Source organism: Mobula hypostoma, chromosome 15 (assembly GCF_963921235.1).
Source record: "Mobula hypostoma chromosome 15, sMobHyp1.1, whole genome shotgun sequence".
NCBI lineage: Eukaryota > Metazoa > Chordata > Chondrichthyes > Myliobatiformes > Myliobatidae > Mobula > Mobula hypostoma.
The window spans coordinates 18,450,550-18,474,010 of record NC_086111.1 but is presented as its reverse complement, the minus strand read 5'-3'; the positions used below and the strand labels follow the sequence as shown (position 1 = coordinate 18,474,010).

At 40.8% G+C, this 23,461-nt stretch overlaps 1 protein-coding gene across 1 annotated transcript in view; it reads left to right on the top strand.

The window, feature by feature from the left end:
* Positions 1–23,461, top strand: part of dnah1 (dynein, axonemal, heavy chain 1) — a 393,587-nt gene that overhangs the window by 22,218 nt on the left and 347,908 nt on the right. The window contains exons 4-9 of the mRNA XM_063068377.1: positions 221–395; positions 1,309–1,465; positions 14,327–14,459; positions 17,933–18,098; positions 19,447–19,692; positions 20,493–20,650. Of these exons, the coding sequence (XP_062924447.1) occupies positions 221–395; positions 1,309–1,465; positions 14,327–14,459; positions 17,933–18,098; positions 19,447–19,692; positions 20,493–20,650 (1,035 nt within the window). The remainder of the gene's footprint in view (positions 1–220; positions 396–1,308; positions 1,466–14,326; positions 14,460–17,932; positions 18,099–19,446; positions 19,693–20,492; positions 20,651–23,461) is intronic.

The following is a 23,461-nucleotide window of genomic DNA, read 5'->3' as shown; positions in this document are numbered from 1 at the left end:
ATATTTAATTCGCTGTGTGGAATATTCAAATTCTCTTTACTCACAGAGTCATACAGCACAGAGACAGGCCATTTGACTACACTGACTATCAAGCTCCTAATACTATTAATTTTATTTGCAGAAATAGCTTTTGTTTGCAGAAATGACGCTCTTCCTGGTTTTGCTGGGTCTTTTACAGTTTCTTTATCTGTACAAAAAAACAATAATGCTGTAATTTCAGTCTCTGCTTTTCACGGGCCTGAGGATATTGTAACACACCTGGAATCGCAAGTATATGGATCTGATACAGCACTTCATACAAGAACAGATTTTACACTGCGATCCTTTCAGCCAAAGGTGCAAATTCCATTTCAAGTGGCCCCAGGACAACGACCTCGTAAGCTTGAGATTGAAAGGTAATATTCTCTATTTCACTTTTATATTTCTTGTTATAATTTTGAATGTCATCTAGAAGATCTATTTCTGTAGGAAGTTATAAATGTGGTTTGGTTTATTAGGTAATCTAATGATACTTTTCAGTAAAACAAAATGTTGGAATCACCAATCCAGGCTGTATCTGGAAAGAGAAATAGTTGATCTGGGATTCATCATCAAGATGGGAAAGAAAGAAAATGAGTTAATTTTAGTTATCAGAGAAAGTGAGGTGGTGGGGTGGGGAGGATATGTAGAATAACGGGAATCTATTGGGTAGAATGTGATCAGATGAGTTAATGTGCTTTTTAAGCAGCATTTACAATCAAATTAAACCTGTTTGTTTGATTAATGTATTGCTAATGGTAAGGATGCGGCAAATACACAGCAGGCTATGAGATATATAAAAGGAAAAACTCAGCCAAAAGGATGATGGGCAAAAATCACTAGTTCTCATTACTTAAAATTGCTGAAGTTATCCTAACAGGCTACAGTATAGACTGATGGAAGGTGAGGTGTCTTGGACCTTGTGCAGTGTATGAGGCTACAGGTAGAAAAGTTAGACTGAGAGTGGCAGGGTCAATTAAAGAGACAGTTAACCAGAAATTCAAGGCCATCCTGTAGATGCTCTGCAAAGCAATCACCCAATTTGTATGTGGTTTCTCAGTGTACAGTAGAGCACTCTGTGAACACTGAACACAGTATAGCAGATTCACAATATGGAATATACAATTCACAACGTATATTCATATGAAAGTGATTTTCTTCTTTATGTGAATAGGTTCTTTGGGTCTCTGGATGGTGTGAAAAGAAGAGGCATTCACCTCTTTCTGTCTAACAACCAGATCTTGTTTAGTAACAGCACTCTTTCATTTTGTAATGTTTTGTTTCTAACAGGCGAAGGCGGCAATACCAGAGTCAGAATCTTAAACAGTTGCTTAAGCATGAAGGAATTAATTCAGACAAGTTGATACCACGTCTCTCGGGACCAGAAAAAAATCGTGCCAAGAGTGGAAGGAATCCAGCGCAATTCACTGTATATCTTCCATTAGAGGTATTGTGCAGATCTTCCCGATATTAGTGTCAATGATTTATGGTTAATTCATTTGTAGTATAACATGGTACAATCAGGGAAGTTAAACCACATATTTTAAGACAGGTTAATACATTTTTAAAATTATGAAATTATGAAATTTTATAAAGATATTATCTATATACTACTAAAACTCTCACGCTCTGTCTGTCTGTTTATGACCTCCAATTAGCGCAAACGCTGCATTACAATGGCACTTCTTTTGGCTAAATCGAATTAAAATGTGCTCACTTACAGAATGCAGGCAAATTTCAGGTTATATATTCATATAAAATTGCTCATTCGCCAAAAATCAACAGGCTGGCTTTCAACTGAGACTCGATCGGCCATCGTGGAAATCGGGACGCGACAGCCCGATGCATGAGGTTCAGGGCAGCTTTATTTCGTGGGGTCACATTCTGCTAATGACCATCAGCATGTGCAGGATTGGGACAGATCTAACTGCCACCCATCAATAAGAGATAATTAAATCTTATTGTAATGACGTACTCCGAGACACCCATAAAACCCTTCGCTGCAGTCAAAGGATAGCGGTGACTATATCACATCCATTTAGAAGAGCGCCAACCACATCATCAAGAATAATCAGCATACTTTGGTGTTAGTGCTTCGTATCTTCTATCCAGCATTAAGGTTAAAAAAAAATGGTCAGCCTAATTATGCCACATGGAAAGGGAAGGGGGACATTATGGTCAAAGAGTCAGGACAAAAAAAGATGAGAGGAGATGGACAGAGGAGGACAGGCATGCACGTCTCCAGGATCAGAGACAAAGAACAAACAGCAGAAGAGATGAAGAGACGGGGGATGAAAGGGCTGCACGTCTCCAGAATGACAGCGAGAGGCACAAGGGTGGCAGAGCAAGACGCACAACACACTGGAGGAACTCAGGGTAGCACAATGGGTAGTAGAAGGAGGCAGAACCATGAGGGAGGTGATAGGCAGCTGGGGGAGGGGGCCGAGTGAAATAGGGATGGGAGAAGGGAGGGGGAGGGAATTACCGGAAGTTGGAGAATTCAATGTTCATGCCCAGGGGCTGGAGACTACCCAGTCGGTATATGAGGTGTTGCTCCTCCGACCTGAGTTTAGCCTCATCATGGCAGTAGAGGAGGCCAGGTATGGACATATCTGAATGGGAATGTGAAGCGGAGTTGAAGTGGGTGGCAACCAGGAGATCCTGTCTGTTGTGGCGGATGGAGCGGAGGTGCTCGACAAAGCGGTCCCCCAATCTACGTTGGGTTTCACTGATGTAGAGGAGGCCGCACCGGGAGCACCAGATGCAATAGATGACCCCAACAGACTCACAAGTGAAGTGTTGCCTCACCTGGAAGGACTGTTTGGGGCCCTGAACGGTGGCAAGAGGGGAGGTGTAGGGACAGGTGTAGCACTTACGCTTACAGGGATAAGTGCCTGGTGGGAGATCTGTGCGGAGGGACGTGTGGCCCAGGGAGTCGCGGAGGGACCGATCCCTGTGGAAAGCGGAGAGGGGTGGAGAGGGAAAGATGTGCTTAGTGGTGTGGTTCTGTTGAAGGTGGCGGAAGTTGTGGAGGATAATGTGCTGGATCCGGAGGCTAGTGGGGTGGTAGGTGAGGACAAGGGGAACTCTGTCCCTGTTGTGGTGACAGGAGGATGGAGTGAGGGCCAAAGTGCGGGAAATGGAGGAGATGCGGGTGAGGGCATCATTGATGACGGCAGAAGGGAAACCATGATCCTTAAAGAAAGAGGACATTTGAGATGTCCTGGATGGCAGATAAGTCACAAATGATGCTGTCAAAAGTGTCCTTCGTTAAACGAGGAGGAGCTATATTTGCCTTGCTACACATCGTTCTTCTTTAATAATCTGAGGTTTTCTACTTCTAAAGCAAAGCGATACCAATACCTTTCAGGAAAATTCAATGTTCTTTCTGGTCACTACCTTTCTCTCAAAGGGTGCCCCAACGGGTCACCCCGTTGTCTAGTAATATAATAGAATTCACCCTAAAGTTTGAAAGGGAGAAATTAAAATCATATGTATCAGTATTACAGTGGAGTAAAAAGAACTACAGAGGCATAAGACTTCTGGTAAGACGGCCGTGCGCTCAGACACAGTGTCCACTTGCGTGAAAACCAAAGGTGTTTTTTTTCTTTGTTTAATGCATTTTTAATGATTGCAAGACTGTAATGTATGGATCTATTTCTTTTATAGCAATAACTCCCCTTTACCACTACGTTTGAACTGTTGTCTATGCATGCGCATTGATCTCTCTCTCTCTCTCTCTCTCCCCCTCTCCCTCTCCTTTTGTTGCTGCCTTCAAGTATTAGATTGGTGGAATGACAGGCTGGATTGCAGTGGCTTTCTTAATCACTATCATCCAGGAGCACTTACATCCACTGTGATGAAGTGTTTTGGAAGTCTGAGCTTCTGCCTGAGAAGTGACTTGGATTCACTCCAATTTGCCTACCATCTTAACAGGTCACCAGATGGACTACACACAAGAGTTCTGAAAGAGGTGGCTGGGGAATTGTGTCTTTCAAGAATCACTAGATTCCAGCATGGTCCTGGAGGACTGGAAAATTGGAAATGTTGCTCCAGCCTTCAAGAAGGGAAGGGGGCAGAAGAAGGGAAATTATAGGCCAGTTAGCCTAACTTCAGTGGTTGGGAAGATGTTGGAGTCAATTGTTAAGAATAAGATCTCAAGGTACTTTGAAGCACATGATAAAATAGGCCAAAATCAGCATGGTTTTCTGAAGGGGAAATTTTCTGACAAATCTGTTGGAATTCTTTGAGGAAATAACAAGTAGGATAGACAAAGGAGAATTAATGGTTGCTGTGTACTTAGATTTTTAGAAGGCCTTTGACAAGGTGCCACACATCAGGCTGTTAAACAAGTTAAGAGCCCATGGTATTACATGAAAGATACAAGCAAGGATAGAGAATTGGCTTATTGGCAGGAGGCAAAGAGTGGGAATAAAGGAAATCTTTTCTGGTTGGCTGTTGGTGATTAACGGGGTTGGTGTTGGGACTGCTTTTTATGTTATATGTCACTGATTTGGATGATGGAATTGATGGCATCGTGGCCAAGTTTGTGGATGATATGAAGATAGGTGGAGGGGCAAGTAGTGTTGAGGAAGCAGGGAGTCTGCAGAAAGACTTAGACAGATTAGGGGAATGGGCAAAGTTGCAGTTGGATACAGTGTCAGGAAGTGTATGATCATGCACTGTGGCAGAAGAAATGAAAGCTAAGAAAACAAGTTTTCTAAACAGGCAGAATATTCAAAAATCAGAGGTGCAAAGGGACTTGGGAGTCCTCATGCAGGAATCCTTAAAAGTTAGCTTTCAGGTTGTGTCAGTGGTGAGAAAGGCAAATGCAATGTTAGCATTCATTTTGAAAGGACTAGAGTATAACAGCTAAGATATAAAGCCTCAGCATTATAAGGTGTTGGTGAGGCCTCACTTTGAGTATTATGAGCTGTTTTGGGCCCCTTATCTAAGAAGGGATGTGCTGACATTGGAGAGGGTTCAGAGGAGGTTCACAAGAATGGTTCTGGGAATGAAAGGATTATCGTATGAGGAGGGCTTGCTGGCTCTGGGCCAGTACTCGCCGGAATTTAGAAGAATGAGGGGCGATCTCATTTAAACCTATTGAATGATGAAAGGCCTAGATAGAATGGATGTGAAGAAAATATTTCCTTTGGTGGGGGAGTTTAGGACCAGAGGGCACAGCTTCAGAATATAGGGGCATCCATTCAGAATGGAAATGAGGATGAGTTTCTTTAGCTAAAGGGTGGTGAGTCTGTGCAGTTCATTGCCACAGGTGCCTGTAGAGGCTAAGTCATTGGGTGTATTTAAGGGAGAGGTTGTTAGGTTCTTGATTAGTCAGGGCGTGAAAGGTTACAGGGAGAAAGTAGGAGAATGAGGTTGAGAGGGAAAATGGATCAGCAGAGCAGGATCAATGGGCTGAATGACCTAATACTGCTCCTATCTATTCTAGTCTTATAGTTCACTGACTCGAAGCAATCCCATAGTTACCCCTCTGTCTCCCATGACCACCTCTCATTGCCCTTACTTCAGGAGTCTTGTTCTTTAGCATCTGCTGTATGCAGGTTGGAGGAGGGCAACCAAGTGATCAGATTTCTCAAAATGCCATCTAGGCATGGAATGGTAGCAGTGTTGAGTGTGTTGGGACCTGTTGCTGCAGCTTATACGTTGATGATAATTCGGCAGAGAGATTTCTTCAAATGAGCCTGCCTGAAGTCCCCATCAGTGATTTGAAAGCCATCGTCGTAGGCTGTTTCTTGTTCGCTGATGGCAGCACTCAGTACCTCAAGTGTCTGTTTACCATCAGCCTTTGGCAGTATGTCATGGAGGAGATCTCTCTTGGTGAGTAGGATGGTCAGCACTTAATTATCAGTTGTTTCAGTTCGTGGGAACAAGAGTGCAACCAGATCACCGCGTTCAAGCTCCACAGTGAGTATTCTCATAAAACACAGAACCCTACCTTTTGCCTTCTCCGAATCAGCAGTTCGGTCCATCCTGTGTATTCAGAAGCCTTCAGGTCTGATCATCGAATATGGCATGCTGGAGTGAGCCATGTCTCCATGAAACACAGAAGGCAGCAATTCCTCATTTCACTGCAATACAGCAACCTTGCCTTAAGATCCTTAGTCTTGTTCTCTAGCAATTATACATTTGCTAGCAAAATAGCAGGGTAGTCATTTTGGTCCTGCGTCCCTCTCTTTTGGCCATGATGATGTACCTCCATCCGCTTAAAGGTGCTGTACCTGCATGCTTGAGAGTTAGGTCCACTGAGTCCTTCAGAAGATCATGACATCGTTAGTTTTCAAAGGTACATTACTTAAAGGGAAATTACTGGATGGAGATTGCAGTAAAAGTAGTTCCAAAGTAATATATTTAGAAGTTTTGTGAGCTGCCTACAACATGGCACCATGTTTAGAAGGGAAAATGGAAGATCAGATTATTATTTAAATGATAAAAGATTGCAGCATGCTGCTGTGCAGAAGGACTTGGTGGTGCTTGTTCATGAATTGTGAAAGATTGGTTTGCAGGTGCAGGCTATCAAGAAGGCAAATAGAATGTTGGCCTTCATTACTAGAGGGGTTGAATTTAAGAGCAGAGACGTTATGCTGCAACAGTACAGGGTACTGGTGAGGCTGCACCTGGAGTACTGCGTGCAGTTCTGGTCTCCTTACTTGAGGAAGGATATACTGGCTTTGTAGGCTGTGCAGAGGAGGTTCACTAGATTGAATCCAGAGATGAGAGGGATAGACTATGAGGAGAGATTGAGTCACTTGGGACTGTACTCACTGGAATTCAAAAGAATGAGAGGAGATCTTATAGAAATATAAAATTATGAAAGGGATAGATAAGATAGAGGCAGGAAAGTTGTTTCCATTGGTAGGTAAGACTAGAACGAGAGGATATAGCCTCAAGATTTGTGGGAGTAAAATTAGGATGGAGATGAGGAGTAAGTGCTTTTCCTAAAGAGTGGTGAATCTGTGGAATTCTCTGCCCAACGAAGCAGTGGAGACAACCTCAGTAAATATATTTAAGACAAGGTTGGATAGAGGTTTGCACAGTAGGGGAATTAAGGGTTATAGGGAAAAGGCAGGTAGGTGGAGATGAGTCCATGGTCAGATCAACCATAATCTTATTGAATGATGGAGCTGTACTTAGCCTTACAGTCATAAGTATAAAGCGAATAAAGCAGGGGTCTAAGTACACGGCCCTGTGGTGATTGTGGAGAAGGTGTTGTTGCTGATCTGAACTGACTGGGGTCTTGACTGTCCGTATATTCTAGGATTGAATGAAGAGTTAATGAAAAGGCAGCTGCTGTTGACCTGTCATGACAGTAGTCAAATTGGAGTGGATCCAAGCCACTCCTCAGGCAGCAGTTGATATGCTTCATCACCAGCCATCAAAGCATTTCATAGTCATTGAGGCAGATCACCACGTTCTGTTTGAGCACTGCTATAACTGAAGCCTGCTTGAAGCAGATGGATACCTCATCTTGCTGAAGTGAATTCCCCTTATCCAAAATCTGAAAACCTCTGAAATACAAATTTTTTTTGAGCTCTGACATGATATCACAAATGGAAAATTCAACTAGATGCTGGGAAAGTTCCTAGGTAATGTGCAGGTCTCCGTGCCCCACAGACAGTTCTGAGAACTGACCTCACATATGTAAATGAACAGAAGTCAATGAAAAATAGAAAAACACTGCATAAAGCGGAAAAGCAATTTAGATTAGATTAGATTATGAGGACACGCAGTCCTCTTTTATTGTCATTTAGTAATGCATGCATTAAGAAATGATACAATGTTCCTCCAGTGTGATATCACAGAAACACTAGACAGACCAAGACTGAAAAACTGACAAAAACCACATAATTATAACATATAGTTACAACAGTGCAAGCAATACCGTAATTTGATAGAAGAACAGACAATGGGCACGGTAAAAAAAGTCTCAAAGTCTCTCGAAGTCCCAACATCTCACGCAGACAGTAGAAGGAAGAAAACTCTCCCTGCCGTGAGCTTCCAGCGCCACAAACTTGCCGATGCAGCATCTTGGAAGTACCCGACCACAGTCCGACTCTCAGTCTGTCCAAAAATGTCAAGCCGCCGACCACCCTCCGACACTGAGCACCGAGCACCATCTCTGCTGAGCGGCTTGATCCCAGCCCCAGCCGCCAGCAACAGGCAAAGCCGAGGATTTGGGGCCTTCCCTCCGGAGATTCTCAATCGCAGGGTAGCAGCGGCAGCGAACTGGGCATTTCAGAAGTTTCTCCAGGTGTTCCTCCATGCTTCTCACGTCTGACTCCATCAAATTAGGATTGTGTACGGCCCCTATTTAACAAATACGATATCAACAGAATTAACAAACTCATTCGTAAGGCCAGTGATGTTGTGGGGATGGAACTGGACTCTCTGACGGTGGTGTCTGAAAAGAGTATGCTGTCCCAGTTGCATGCCATCTTGGACAATGTCTCCCATCCACTACATAATGTACTGGTTGGGCACAGAAGTAAATTCAGCCAGAGACTCATTCCACTGAGATGCTACGCAGAACGTCATAGGAAGTCATTCCTGCCTGTGGCCATCAAACTTTACAACTCCTCCCTTGGAGGGTCAGACACCCTGAGCCAATAGGCTGGTCCTGGACTTATTTCCTGGCATAATTTACATATTCCTATTTAATTATTTATGGTTTTATTACTATTTAATTATTTATGGTGCAACTGTAACGAAAACCAATTTCCCCTGGGATCAATAAAGTATGACTATGACTATGACTATTTCACTAGAGAGGCTGCACGCGCTGCGTCGCACCGCCATCTTCTCCCTCCCTTAATTATTAATGGTATGTAATAATTTTTACTGTTGAACAAGTGTAAGACAGACTGCTTATATGTAGCACATAAATTCCGAGTTGGAAATTATGGTGATCCCAAGCTATCTCATTATATATTCCAAAATCCGAAAAAGTCCAAAATCCAAAACACTTCTGGACCCATGCATTTTGGATAAGGGGTACTCAGCCTGTATTATATTGCAATGTACTGCTGCTACAAAACCACAAATTTCACAACATATGGGACGTTTCCTTTGTAAAGGAATCTAAAGTAGAGGTAATTTTAGAAGTATAAAATTGCTAATTAACAAAATTGAGAGGCAAAATTCTATTTTTAAAGGGAGTTTCAAATGTTCAGTAACCCTAACTTCTGGAACTCACTTCCCCAAAGAGCACTTCAATTGAGAGACTAAACACTTTTTAGGCAGAACTAGTTAGATACTTGATAAGCAAAAGAGTGAAAGGTATTATGGGGGGATAGAACCTGGAGTGAGGTTACAATCAGATCCTCCACGATGTTGCAAATGGCGAGCAGACTCCAGAGTCTAAGTGGCTTTTTCTTGCTCCCAATTTGTATGTTTGTATGTAAAGGAGAATTTTACAGTCCTTGAACAACCAGGTATATATTTATTCTCGTCATGAATCCTTCAGCATTGTTTCACCAGATGGCAAGTCGTCATGAAAATTTCACATTTGAACTACTCTTTTCATTTATTTAGTTATTTGTTTCTGTTGCTGTTACCCTTCCTTGTGCTTGTTTGTTAGTTCTGTTCAAAACCTTTCTCATCCATTACTCATAGTCTCTTAATGACAATGACAATGACAATTTTTAACTTTGCTGGTGTCCTTTTTTCTGTTCTGCAGAATAAGATTAATGGTGTAACTTCCTGTATATCAGAACTATTTGCATTCGCTCCTCTTAGGACATCTTCCTACTATGAGAATGGTACATGGAGTAATGCAGTCCCCGCCCCCCCATGGTGATCAAGGTGCCCACCTAAGCTAAAACACAAACTACAGAAAATCTGCAGATGCTGAAAATCCAAGCAACATGCACAAAGTGCTGGAGGAACTCAGCAGGCTAGGCAGCATCTATGGAAAAGAGTGCAGTCAATGTATTAGGCCAAGACCCTTCATCAGGACTGGAGAAAAAAAGATGAGGTGTTACAGTTAGAAGGTGGGGGGAAGGGGAGGAAGAAACACCAGGTGATAGGTGAAACCAGGAGGGGAGGAGGAGGGGTGAAGTAAAGAGCTAGGAAGTTGATTGGAGAAAGATAGAGGGCTGGAGAAGAGGGAATCTGAAAGGATAGGATAGAAGGTCAGGGAAGAAAGAAAAAGGGGAGGAGCAACCAGAGGGAAGTGATGGGGAGATTCAAACAAGAGGACACGAGTTGAGAGTTAAAGGGCAAAAGTTTAGGGGTAACATGAGGGGGAACTTCTTTACTCAGAGAGTGGTAGCTGTGTGGAACGAGCTTCCAGCAGAAATGGTTGAGGCAGGTTCGATGTTGTCATTTAAAGTTAAATTGGATAGATATATGGACAGGAAAGGAATGGAGGGTTATCGGCTGAGTGCAGGTCGGTGGGACGAGGTGAGAGTAAGAGTTCGGCACGGACTAGAAGGGCCGAGATGGCCTGTTTCCATGTTGTAATTGTTATATGGTTATATGGTAAGGAGATAATGTGAAAGAGGGAAATGGGAATGGTGAAGAAGAGAGGGAGGGTATTACTGGAAGTCTGAGAAATCAATGTTCATGCCATCAGGTTGGAGGCTACCAAGATGGAATATAAGGTGTTGTTCCTCCAACCTGAGTGTGGCCTCATCGCTTCAGTAGAGGAGGCCATCAACTGACATGTCGGAATGGGAATGGGAAGTAGAATTAAAATGGGTGACTACTTGGAGATCCTGCTTTTTCTGGTGGATAGAGCGTAGGTGCTTGGCGAAGCAGTCTCTCAATCTGCGTTGGGTCTCACTGATGTACAGAAAGCTACACTGGGAGCATAGGATATAGTAGATGATCAAATAGGCTTACAGGTGAAGTGTTACCTCACCTAGAAGGACTGTTTGGGGCCCTGAATGGTAGCGATGGAGTAGTTGTAGGGCAGGTGTAGCACTTGATCCACTTGCAAGGGTAAGTGCCAAGAGGGAGATCAGTTGGGAGGGATTATACCTCTTCCCACCCTGTTACTGGTAAAAATGTCACCCCTCCTTTCAATTCCTCTGTCTCAGCTGCATCTACTGTGAGGATGAGGCTCTTCATTCCAGAACAAAGGAGATGTCCTCCTTCTTCAAAGAAAGGGGCTTCCCTTCCTCCACCATCAACACTGCCCTCAACCGCATCTCTTCAATTTTGCGCATGTGTGCCCACATCCCATTCTTCCGCCACCCCACTAGGGATGGGATTCCTCTTGTTCTCACCTGCCACCCCATCAGCCTCCGCATTCAGCATATAATTCTCCATAACTCCCGCCATTTCCAATGTGATCCCACCACCAAGCATATCCTTCCCTACGTAACTCCCTTGTCCATTCATCCCTCCCCACTGATCTCCCTCCTGGCGCTTATCCTTGCAAGCGGAACAAGTGCTATACCTGCCCCTACACCTCCTCCCTCACTGCCATTCGGGGCCCTAAGTAGTCCTTCCAGGTGAAGCAACACTTTACATGTGAGTCTATGGTACTGTACTTGGTTAGATGTCAAGGGCGTTGCTCTCAGCCATGCCTCTGGGCCTGGCCTTTCGTACACATTTAGACTAAGACTGCAATGAGGTTTCAAATTACTAGTCCTGGCAGAATCTAAACTGAGCATCACTTGGATGTCGTCAGTGAGTATGTGCCGCTTGCCACCACTGTTCAAAACACCTACCATTACCTTGCTGACAATAAAAACAGAAAATGCTGAAAAACTCAGCACATGAGGCTACATCATTGGAAAGAGAAGTAGAGCTAAAGTTTCAGATTCAAGACCTTCTGTCAGAAATGAGGAGGGAGACCAAAGAAGCTTTTAAATTGCAGAAAGATTGTGGTGGGTGGAGATGGTGAGGGTGTACTGTATTTGATGGGGTAAAACCATTGTGACCACAGGAATAGACTAAACAAAATTATGTGATCATTGAGCCATTAGGAGCATTTAGAGGGTGGGAACATAGGCAAAATATCCTGGACAAGAATGTAGAAGCTACAAAATATAGAGCAGGAAGATGTGCCTGGCAGTTCAGGCTGGGTACATCCTTCACTTTCAGAGGGAAGAAAAGTCATTGGAGGCTGCGGCATTAACCCTGCATCCTGTGCTCATGAAGAACTCAATAATTTCATTATTTTTGCTGCCAATTTTGTTCTATATTCACCTCACATGGTCACTCATTCTTCCTTTTCTTTTCTGGATCTCTCCATCTCCATCTCAGGAGATATACTAGCTACAGATATTAACATCAGTTACAAGTCTACTGACTCTCAAAGCTGTCTCAACCACTTTTCATCCTACCACCCCACTCTATTCCATTGTCTCAGTTCCTGCATCTCTGACTTATTTGCCCTGATGATGAGACATTCTGTATGGGTGTCCCTGCAATGCCTTCCTGCTTTCCCTCTTGTTGGATCATTGTTTTCCCTGTTCCAATGTTCACAAAGTCTTTGAATGCATCACATCCATTCTCCATGCCTCTATTCTGACAGTCTGGGCCAAAACAAGGATAAAGTTTTCCTGGTATTCACCTTCCACTCTACCAGCCTCTGCATTCAACAGATTTTTCCCTCCAATATCCACCATCTTCAAAGAGATTCCATCACTAGACATATTTAACCCCTTCACCTTTCAGCATTTTGCAGTGTCTGTTCCCTCGTGGCTCTATCGTCCACTCCTCTGTTCTGACCAACCATCCCTCTTCTTGTAGCACTTTCCCTTAAATGTAGGGAAACATTCTATTTAACACTCATTTAGGTATGTTTTATCACCTTACATGTAGCCAGCTCTCTTTAGGGTTGCTTGACTGGCAATACTCATTGAACCAGGTTTTGGTGATCGGCTTAATGATTAAAGGATCGCACCTGCTACTGAGATTACAGATTACAAGCAACTAAACTTGACATGAATCTACAATATACAATTTAGAACAAAGGAGTTACTACAGAATATAATGGCATGTTTCCTCTTATAGTAATACTCATGGCCTTCTACAAATGCGCAGTTGAGAGAATCCTAATATACTGCATCACTGTGTGATATGGAAACCGCACTGCAGTGGACAGGAGGACTCTAAAACTGGTTAAAACTGCCCAACACATCACGGCCACTAGCTTATCTGCCATCAAGGACATACTGTATATTGAGAAACGTGCTGGAGAAAAGCCAGAAATATCATGAAGGATCCTACCCACCCTGCTCATGGAGTGTTTACACCACTCTTATCAGGGAGGAGGCTACATAGCATCCACACCAGGCCGACTAGACTCAAGACCAATTACTTCTCCCAAGCTGTCAGGCTGATCAACCATCAACCCACCTCACTGCCCCCATCACCACTACATACACATCACCTTGCACCACTTAATGTACATACTACTCTATGTATATAACAGTTACTTGTACATTGTGTTTTATAGGATTGCTTTTACATTTATATTTACTGTGTTTTTATTACGTTCTTTATGCTTATTGTATTATTTTAATGTTGCATCGTATCTGAAGCAATAATTATTTTGTTCTCCTGTACAATCTTGAATCTTGAAACCTTGAATCCTTAGTAATGGTGCTACTTAGGTATTTGTGGTGATAGATATTGAAAGCATGCTCTTTCTGTCCTCAATGATAATTATATCTATTTATTAGCACAAGGAGAGAGATTGGTGATGATCAGTAGAAAGTTTCTTTGGCTCTATTGACTTGATGCCAAAGATAATGTTCAGGTCTCAGGACCAATTCCTTCAGACTTGTACATGATTGTGCTAAAGCCTCTGGTGTGTCAGTCAGTATGTAAGTTGTAAAGGCAAGAGAAGAGTCAGAGGCATTGTCTTGTGTGGAAGTTTTTCTCAGAAAATAGGAACCCACAAGGTAAAATGGAATACTTTTCCTCAGCTCCCCAATTCTGTAACAGGCAGAAAACCCAGAGGGCATTAACTCAATTTCCAGCTAAGATTCAATTCCAAATAACATTAATGGACCAAGGCCCTTGATTCAGCAGCATTGTTGGCCAAATGAGTCTCTGTACTTTGAGTGCCATGCTCAGGTATCAAAGACAGTTGGGGTGAAAAGGTGATGGGACTGCAGGAAAATTGATTCATAAATCTGTTATTCTTTCTACCATCCATTTACCATCCATCTACCATCCATTTACTCTCTTACAAACAGAAATTAGCTACATGAAATCATTGTTCCAATCAAATACTTCCAGAGTTCAACAAGTAAATGTATTCAAAAATATTACTGTCTTTCAATTAACAAACATTAATAACTGATTTACACTTGATTTGCTATAGGTATTTGATGATGAAGAATTTGAAAGTCGGACTCCAGATGAATGGTTAGAACTTGGCTATGAGGAAGGATCTAATGATAGGAAGCCCATCCCAGGGTATGCCCTTCTGCCCAAAGATGACAAGTTGGGGCATGGTATGGTATATCAAAATATTATATTGGCTGTATTTTGCATTAACTCCTTTTATTTCAGAAATTTAACATGCACACTATATATGTAATTTTAAATGCCACCTTGTTATTGCTACGAACAACCAATTCTGTTTCTAGCAACAACTAAAAGAATTGGTTGTGTCAAAACAAAAACAATCACTACTCTCCAAGGTCTTTAAACAATTTTAAAGTATCGCAGATGATGAGGCAATTAAGTTATTTTCAACTATTCTTAAGATATCTTTTCAAATAATAAAAACATTCCCTTAGAATAACTTTAAACATTCTCTTCGAATCACTTTAAGTGATAAACTGAAAAGTAAAGAAAATATATAATTTATTTGTATTAGCCTTGTTGACAGATGAATAGGACAAATGTTATGCTAAATGATCAGTTTCCCCCAGCATTTTGTATGTGCTTCTCTGGATTTCCAACATCTGCAGAATCTCTTGTATTTATATTATGCTAGATGATCGGTGTTTCATCCACTGGACATGCAGGAGGTGAAATGTTCTGCCTCTGACTTCCAACACAGATAAGTTAAAATAATGAGAGTATCCCTTTGGCAGTTCTCTACAAAGATAAAAATTTAGGACTATCATAAATTGTGGATGTTTAGATATTGCTTTAATGTCAATTACGTTCATTCTTCATCGGTGTAGCTGCTGAGTAAGAACAAACACCATTAGGGACATTTTATTTTTTGGCCACACTTCTTAATGCAACCCAAATTAACCCTAAAATCAAGGTGAGTGCTCACTTGGCAATCCTTTCTTTAAGGTGATTCCTTTGCTGCATCATATTGATTTTCATTCTGTGAACTCAGTTGAGTTCAAGCAGCACTGCTGTCAAAATCATTCTTTTGTTAGTGACTATAAGTTGGGAGTTCCAGACTTGCTGAGCATGATATCTCATTACAGCTTTGTTTAGCTGTGGGCACAAGAATGAAAATTAGGTAGAATTTAGAGATGAGAGTGACTTCCCTTGGTGTGGAGGCAACATTTGAGTTAACAAGAGTTTAAAGAGTTTAGCTTTATTTGTCACATATACATAGTCATAGTCATTGTCATACTTTATTGATCTCAGGGGAAATATACATTGAAACATGCAATGAAATATATCTTTTGCATCAAGAACCAACCCATCCGGGATATGCTGGAAGTGCCTAGAAGTGTTACCATGCTTCTGGTGCAAACATAGAACAACACTAACAATTTACTAACCCTAATTTGTATACCTTTGGTATGTGGGAAGAAACTGGAGCACCTGGATGAAACCCACAGGATCATGGGAAGAATGTACAGACTCCTTACAGACAGTAGGAAGAATTGAACCCTGATCGGTACCTCAGGCACTGCAAAACACTACACTAACTACTATGCTACCGAGTTGCCATACCATGCATACTTGACTAAGTGTGGCATCAAACATCCCAATATCATTGATCTCGGTGGGGACCAAGGCAAACCTTCCTGTGGCCTGAAATCAAACTTAATATATATTAACTGTAGAATGGTGGAAATAGTGAGTGGTCGGAGCTACACCCACAATCAGCGTCTTTAGGAATATAGAACTGTGCCTGAAGGAAGGTGGTTTGAGTTGTTAGAAGTCGATCATCTCAGTTCTGCAAACTGTATCCTAGGCTCAGCTGCTTTATCTATTGTTTTCACTCCAATATTGTGCAAAGTGAGGAAGGCCTCTGATAATTCCACATGGTTCAACTCTATTAATAGTTCTTCAGTCAGCTAAGGAGCTCCACAAGCCTTTGTACATTAGGTTCTACCCTTTAATCATAGCTCCCTGCTGAACATGAAACTTTCTGGATACTGCTTTTATGTCCAGAAGATGATTACTACAGGAAACTTACTGAGTATAGAGTATCAGAGTATCATAAGTTTAATAATTTCCCCCCAAATCCCTCATCTGATTTTTCTGCTGTTTCAATGTGAAATACTTTTAATGACTGGTGGAGACACAAAAGACTGCAGGTGCTGGATTTTTGGAGCAACACATAAAAAGCTGGAGTATCTCAGCAGATTAGGCAGCATCTATGGAGGGAAAAAGTCAATGTTTCTGACCATGACCCGCCATCAGAGTGATGGCTGATGAAGAGTCTAGACCCAAAATGTTGACTTTTCATTTTACTTTATACTTGCTGCCTGAGCTGTTGAGTTTGTCCAACTTTTTTTCTGTTGCTTCCTTTCATGACTGTCACACCAGAGAAAAATTACCATTTACTATTTTGGTGCTAGACTGGTATTACTTAAAAAAATGTAAACATTAAGTTGAATCCTGAATGGATTGAAGTACCTTTAAGTATGATTAATCATCATTAATAAAGACTTGACACAAACAAGAATAAAATTATCTTTTACAGTCACTTTTACTCTGTCTTTCTAGAAAGTGAGAAGCAGAACAAAGATCAAAGTTGCTGGTGAACGCAGATTTTGCCAATCACCTGTCCAGCTCTTGGCTCCATCCCTCCTCCTCCTGTCTTCTCCTATCATTTTGGATCTCCTCCTCCCCCTCCCACTTTCAAATCTCTTACTAGCTCTTCCTTCAGTTAGTCCTGACGAAGGGTCTCGGCCCGAACCATCGACTGTACCTCTTCCTAGAGATGCTGCCTGGCCTGCTGCGTTCACCAGCAACTTTGATGTGTGTTGCTTGAATTTCCAGCATCTGCAGAATTCCTCGTGTTTGAGTAGAACAAAGAGGAATGGAGAGGAAATTCCAGAGCAGAAGACCTAGAAAGCCAAAAGCATTGCCATTAATGGTGGAGAGAAGGAAATCAGAGATATGGAGTTTTATGGCTGACATAGGTTACAAAGACATGGAAGAATGAGCCATTGTTATGCCATTGAATAGATTTTACATACAATCAAGAGGCAGCTAGATAAATGGGAATTAGTGCAAGTTAAAATGTGGGAAACAAAACTTTAAAAGCACTTAGGTGGGAATTGTGAAGTAGTCCAGGAGAGCTTAGAATAGTTGAAGTCTGGAGATTATGAAAGCATGGCTGATAACCAGAGGCAACAGTGGAAGCAGATGATATTATAGAGGAGGGCGAAAGTGGTCCATGTGATGGAGAGGATAACTAGTTAGACGATCCAATCAGGGTAAAATAGGACAGAGGTAGTGAACTGACTGGTTCAGTTTTGGAACATGATAAAGGAGATAGATGGAAATTGATGAGTAGGGAATGGATTGTGATGAAGGTTAAAAAAATCTCAGATTTTATAAACATTTGAGTCGCCATGTTTAGGTTTATTTAATTTCTACTTCAGTGCTCGTTTTACTTAATAACTACAAAAAAAAATCTTATTATAAAGTTCCTGATAGTGGAAATGTATCTTTATCTTGATAAATGAAATAAAATATAGAAAAGGCATTTTAAATGTTTTTGGATAACCAGTGCTGGTATTTGGTTCAATAAAATGTTTTTCTTAATCTTCAGATGTTCCCAAAAGTGACTCACTTAGCTACAGGTGGTTTTCTGTTGGAGTTTTGGACTATGACAAAGAAAAGAAACTATATCTGGTACAAAAAGCAAATAGTTATGGTTTAATCCGAGATGAGCAAAACAGAATAGTACTGAATGGAGGCATTACTGAAACTGGTAGGTACTTCCAATGATTTTGTTGTCTCAATGGACAGAATTGTTGCATATAGAATAAAACAGAGCAATACGTGAAATTATTTTGGTGTAAATAAAACACGAAACTGTTTTGAAAGATACATAATAAAGGATCTTTCCTAAAGTGGCATTATTTTTAGAAAGAAATTTGGATCAAATTCTGATTTTTATAAAATTAGAGTTTTCTTCAACAATGTAAGATCTGATGAAAATATAGAAATCTATTTGCATTAAAACCTTGTTTGATGATCTATTTCAATGAAATTAAGGATTAGAAATTGGATTTTCTCATCTTTTCTCTTGGTGGTAACAAAGAATTATTAGTTAACCTCAATAACCATGCTTTATCAAATCTCTCAAGTTTCAGTGGTGAACGTTTTAGCAGTAAGTTCTCAAAGCTGTGATGGATTGTCTGATAGGGACAAGAGAACATTATTCATCACTTCAAGCTTGTTCCAGCCAAAAGAGCAGAGCAATGCTGAATTACCCATTTCCTTATCTATTATGACCATTACTTGACCAAAGCCCATTGATCTCAGCTTTAATCTTTTTCATTTGGACTTGCTGCAGTTTTGTTTTTTTAGAAAGAAAGTTCCTGAATTCCACTACCCTTCATGTGAAGAATACCTCCTGCTATCTTTCACCATTCCCTTGTGGCAGAGAAGGAAGCCATTGAACCCACCAAGGTGTATGTCTGCGCCCAGAGTGATTCAAATTAATCCCATTCTCCCACTTATTTTCTTGTGGCTACTCTCTCTTAGATGCCATAAACTATCCCTGGTTTCTCCTGATACTTACTTGCAGTAAGGATATTTTGCAGCATCCAGCATGGTGACCACACTTATATATTTTATTTGAACTAGGTGTACATAGTTACTATTATAATATTAGAAGCACAGCAGCTAGTTCATGCATCCCAAGATCCTAGATACCACAGTGGAATAAATGACCAGATAATCTATTTTGTTCTAATATTGATTGAAGGATAAATATTAGTCCAGACACTGGGATCAGCTTCTGCTTTTGTTAGTGCCTTGAGATCTTTTCTATTCTCCTGAAAGGCAGATAGAGCCTCAGGATAGTACCTCATTTGAAAAAAAGGATAGTAGTCACTCAAAACTGCACTGAAGCATCAATCTAAAATGTAAAATCTCTGTCGTATAACTGGAACTACAACCACCACTAAGGGTGCTTCCATAGAGTCACAGCTGGCATCAGTTCTAAGAATCTTTTATACATTTTAGCAATTGGTGGAGGAGTTGAATAAAATCTTATGAAGATTATTTTTCTTCCTTGAATATTAAGCATGTTATCATTTTCTTTCCAGGTGAGAGATTGAAGTTACCCAATCAATATTGGATACCGCGGGTCCAGCTGATGTTTAGTGCAGAAGATCCTGTGGTCTTTGCAAAGCGTGTGGCACAAGCTCATTTCCTACGCCAGAAGACAGAAGCATTGCTGCTCTACAATCTGTACATTGACTGCATGCCAGTCAATGGGCTTAGGTTTCTAGATAAGAACAGTCTTAAAAACATGAAGAAATGGGCTTTCAGCACTCCTGGGTTCAGAGATAAATCTGCGTATGTATTTAATCAATTGACCCATATGAACTATGTTAAGATTCCCTGAATTCAATTCACATAGTTAAAATGAACAGGAAACTTTCATCATACTAGCTGCAACTCTAATATAATCTGAGAATATACTGTATTTGTTTCTATAATAAGTTCTCAAATCTTCTTGAATAGTTTCATGTTGACTAATAAAACTTTTGGAGTTTCCTTTTACAAAAAGAATGTAACAAAAAACCTCAAACATTATACTGAATTTAGAGACAGAAACAGAATGCTATAATTTCCAGTGTTTATGCTACAGCTCCCCCAACCATGAGATCTTATTTACCCTTTCATTTATTTTTCATTATTCAGTTATCTAGCTCCCTCTGAAAATGCAGCTTTTTTTTTTGCCCAAGTTACTCCATATGGTAAGCACAGACTGTTCAATTATTTCTCCAAATTCCTCATTGAATTAATTATCAACTACCATATATTAATGATCCATAATGTTGTGGTTGCCTCCAAGTTAAGTTGGAACCACCTCTGATTTGTAGATTTAATAAATCTACAAGTCATCTCTCAGCCATCTGATTCCTTGTGAAACTTCCAACCTAATTTGACTCTTCAGATATTAATTAAGGTAAATGATTACCTAAACACTGATTTTCTCCAAACATTTGACTTTGTCTTTTACTATCAGATTACTAGACCAGTGACATGACCACAATGTTACCCCACCTTAATGTAGCATGAGTGAAATAATTCAAAGCTTTAAATAAGAGTTTCTATGATATATTTTAGTTGTTCACTTTCTGTTTTTGTAGATTGCCAGACTACTTTAAAAAGATAGAACAAGAAGTTCATCTGGATTATAATCGCACTATGAATAAAATTACCTTTGACAAAATTGTGTTGTCTGACCCCAAACATTTTTCTAACGTCACTCTTCCAGATAAAGAGGAAATTAAAGTGCCAAGCAAAGGTAAAACTTTTCTCTTCACTGGTTAACACTGTGTTTCTCATTTTATTCATTTAAATTTCCAGCATGTTAGGTAGGAACATTTTAAATTTGGCTGGTGCCTGGCAGTTGGAAGATATTTCAGCTTTGTGGAGATGTTTGGGGATTGCCATAAATGATAAGCCTGTACTACTTCACAAACACGAGGAAATCTGCAGATGCTGGAAATTCAAGCATCACACCCAAAATGCTGGTGGAACGCAGCAGGCCAGGCAGCATCTATTGGAAGAGGTACAGTCGACGTTTTGGGCCGAGACTGTTTTTTTATGGAGAACAGAGCGTTCGGAAGGAGTGAGGTTGGAGTGAGTCCTGACAAAGGGTCTTGGTCCGTAATGTCGACTGTACCTCTTCCAATAGATGCTGCCTGGCCTGCTGCGTTCCACCAGCATTTTGGGTGTGTAGCCTGTACTACTTGACTACAATACAGGTAGCATTCCCCCTTGCTGTCTGTTCACTTCAATTATTTCAATGTTCAGCTGGCACAACAGCATAGTTCATTGGTTGAAGCTCTAGCAGAGGTCTAATATTGTGAGTGCCTAGCTCCAGTTGAAGTTAGCCTCAACTGTTCAAAGATAACTTCTTAAATTCAGCTATATTGATGTTGGAAAAAGAACTAGCAGACTTGCAGAAAATGAATCCTGATCCGAAGTTTCACACAGCATGGCAGGAATCAGGCACCAAAATTTTTGTGCCCAGGAAAACCAATCAAACTACAGTAGCTACGGTCTGAAACATAAACATAAATGCTGGAAGAACTGGAGGACTGAGTTCAAGAGCTGCAAGGAGTGTTGCAGCTATATAAAACCCTGGTTAGAACACGCTTGCAGTCTTGTGTTCAGCTCTGGTCATGTCATTATAGGAAAGGTGTGGAAGATTTAGAGAGAGTGCAGAGGATATTTACCAGACTTAGAGAGCAAGACCTGTTAAGTTAGGTTGAGCAAACTCGGGCTTTTCTCTTCAGAGTAAAGGAGGATGAGAGGCAACTTGATAGAGGTGTACAAGATGATAAGAAGCATATATAATGTGGATAGGAAGAGACTTTTTCCCAGGGTGGAAATGGCTAACATGAGGGGGCTTGATTTTGAGGTGACTGGAGGAAAATATAGGAGAGATGTCGGAAGTAAGTTTTTTACACAGAGAGTTGGGGGGGGCGGTGGTACATGCAACAAACATCCTGCCAAGGGTGGTGGTAGAGGGAGGTACATTATGGACGTTTAAGAGTCTCTTAGATAGGCACATGGATGACAAAAAAATGGAGATTTATGTAGAAGGAAGGATTAAATTGATTTTAGAATAGATTAAAAGGTTGGCTCAACATAATCTCATAGGGGCCTGTACTCTGCTGAAGTTTCCATGTATGTTCTAACTCAGTCAACCAAGCAGCTGGAAAGAGAAACTAGTTAACATTTTGGGCCAGCAACCCTTCCTCATTGATGACTCCCTGAATGATCATCAGACCACAATCAGTAAGGATAGGCAGCAACACTTCCATCACAATTATCCTCAATACTGACACCTCACAAGGCCACGTCCTCAGCCCTTTACTTTACTGTCATGGCCAGATTTGGCTCTATCACCATCTACAAGTTTGCAGATGATACCACTGTAGTGGGCCATATCTCAAATAATGATGAATTGGTGAACAGGAAGGAGATAGCCTAGTGGTATGGTGTGAGTACAACAGTCTTTCCCTTGATGTCTGCAAAACGAAAGAGCTGGTCATTGACTTCAGGAGCATGCTGCCCTTCCTGATTATAACAATGGTACCGATGTCAAAAAAAAGTTGAGAGCTTCAAATACCTAGGAATGAACATCATCCTGTCCTGGTCCAACCATACAGAAGGCACAGCCAACGAAGTTCACCCACATCTCTATTCCACAGGACACTAAAGAAATTTGGTATGTTCCCTTTGACCCTCACCAATTTTTATCGATGTACCATAGAAGGCACCTGATCTGGATGTGTCACAGCTTGTTATGGTAATTACTCTGCCCAAAACCACAAGAAACTAGTGGACAACATAAACAAAGATCCTACCTACCCCAGACATTCTCCCTTCTCATCCTCCATTAGGCAAGGATACAGAAGTCCAAAAGCGTGTACTACTAGGCTCAAGGTCAGGTTCTATCCCATTGTTATAAGACTATTGAATTGATCTCTTAATACAATAAGATGGATTCTATTTGGTCATAAGTCAGCCACCTTTCTCGAGGGAAAAGAAATATGTTCATCCCTTCTTAATTAGTATAAAGTTACTATGCTTAGACTACAATTGTCAGAATGCACCTGTCCTCGTCACAATTATCTGCTTTGGTTTATTTTCTGTTACTGGATCTAATAAAAAGTGTTGTTGGGCATTTTGCATGTTGGGTTAGAATATAAACACACGTGGAACTCCATCCCTTCATTTGTTTACTACATCTTATGTCCAATTCATATTAAAGTAGTTGAAACTCCCACTTATAATCTTTTTTTTACTCATTTCCATTACTTTCTTCAAATTCGTTCCTCATTCTTTCTTCCAATATTAGATGGTCTGTAGCCTACACCTATTAATGTGATTGATCCTTTATTATATACTATGTATGTTCTAATGTTATTTCCCTTACAATTGCTTCATTTGTCCTATTTTCATTTTGTTATCCAAAATGTATTGATACTGCACCTCTCTATTTTCCCTCTGTCTTTTTTTCTGAATATAAAGTATTGGGACGTAGCAGCATGAATAATTTACTTGCCTTTGAAATCTGCTGTACTATTCAATACACTTTGCT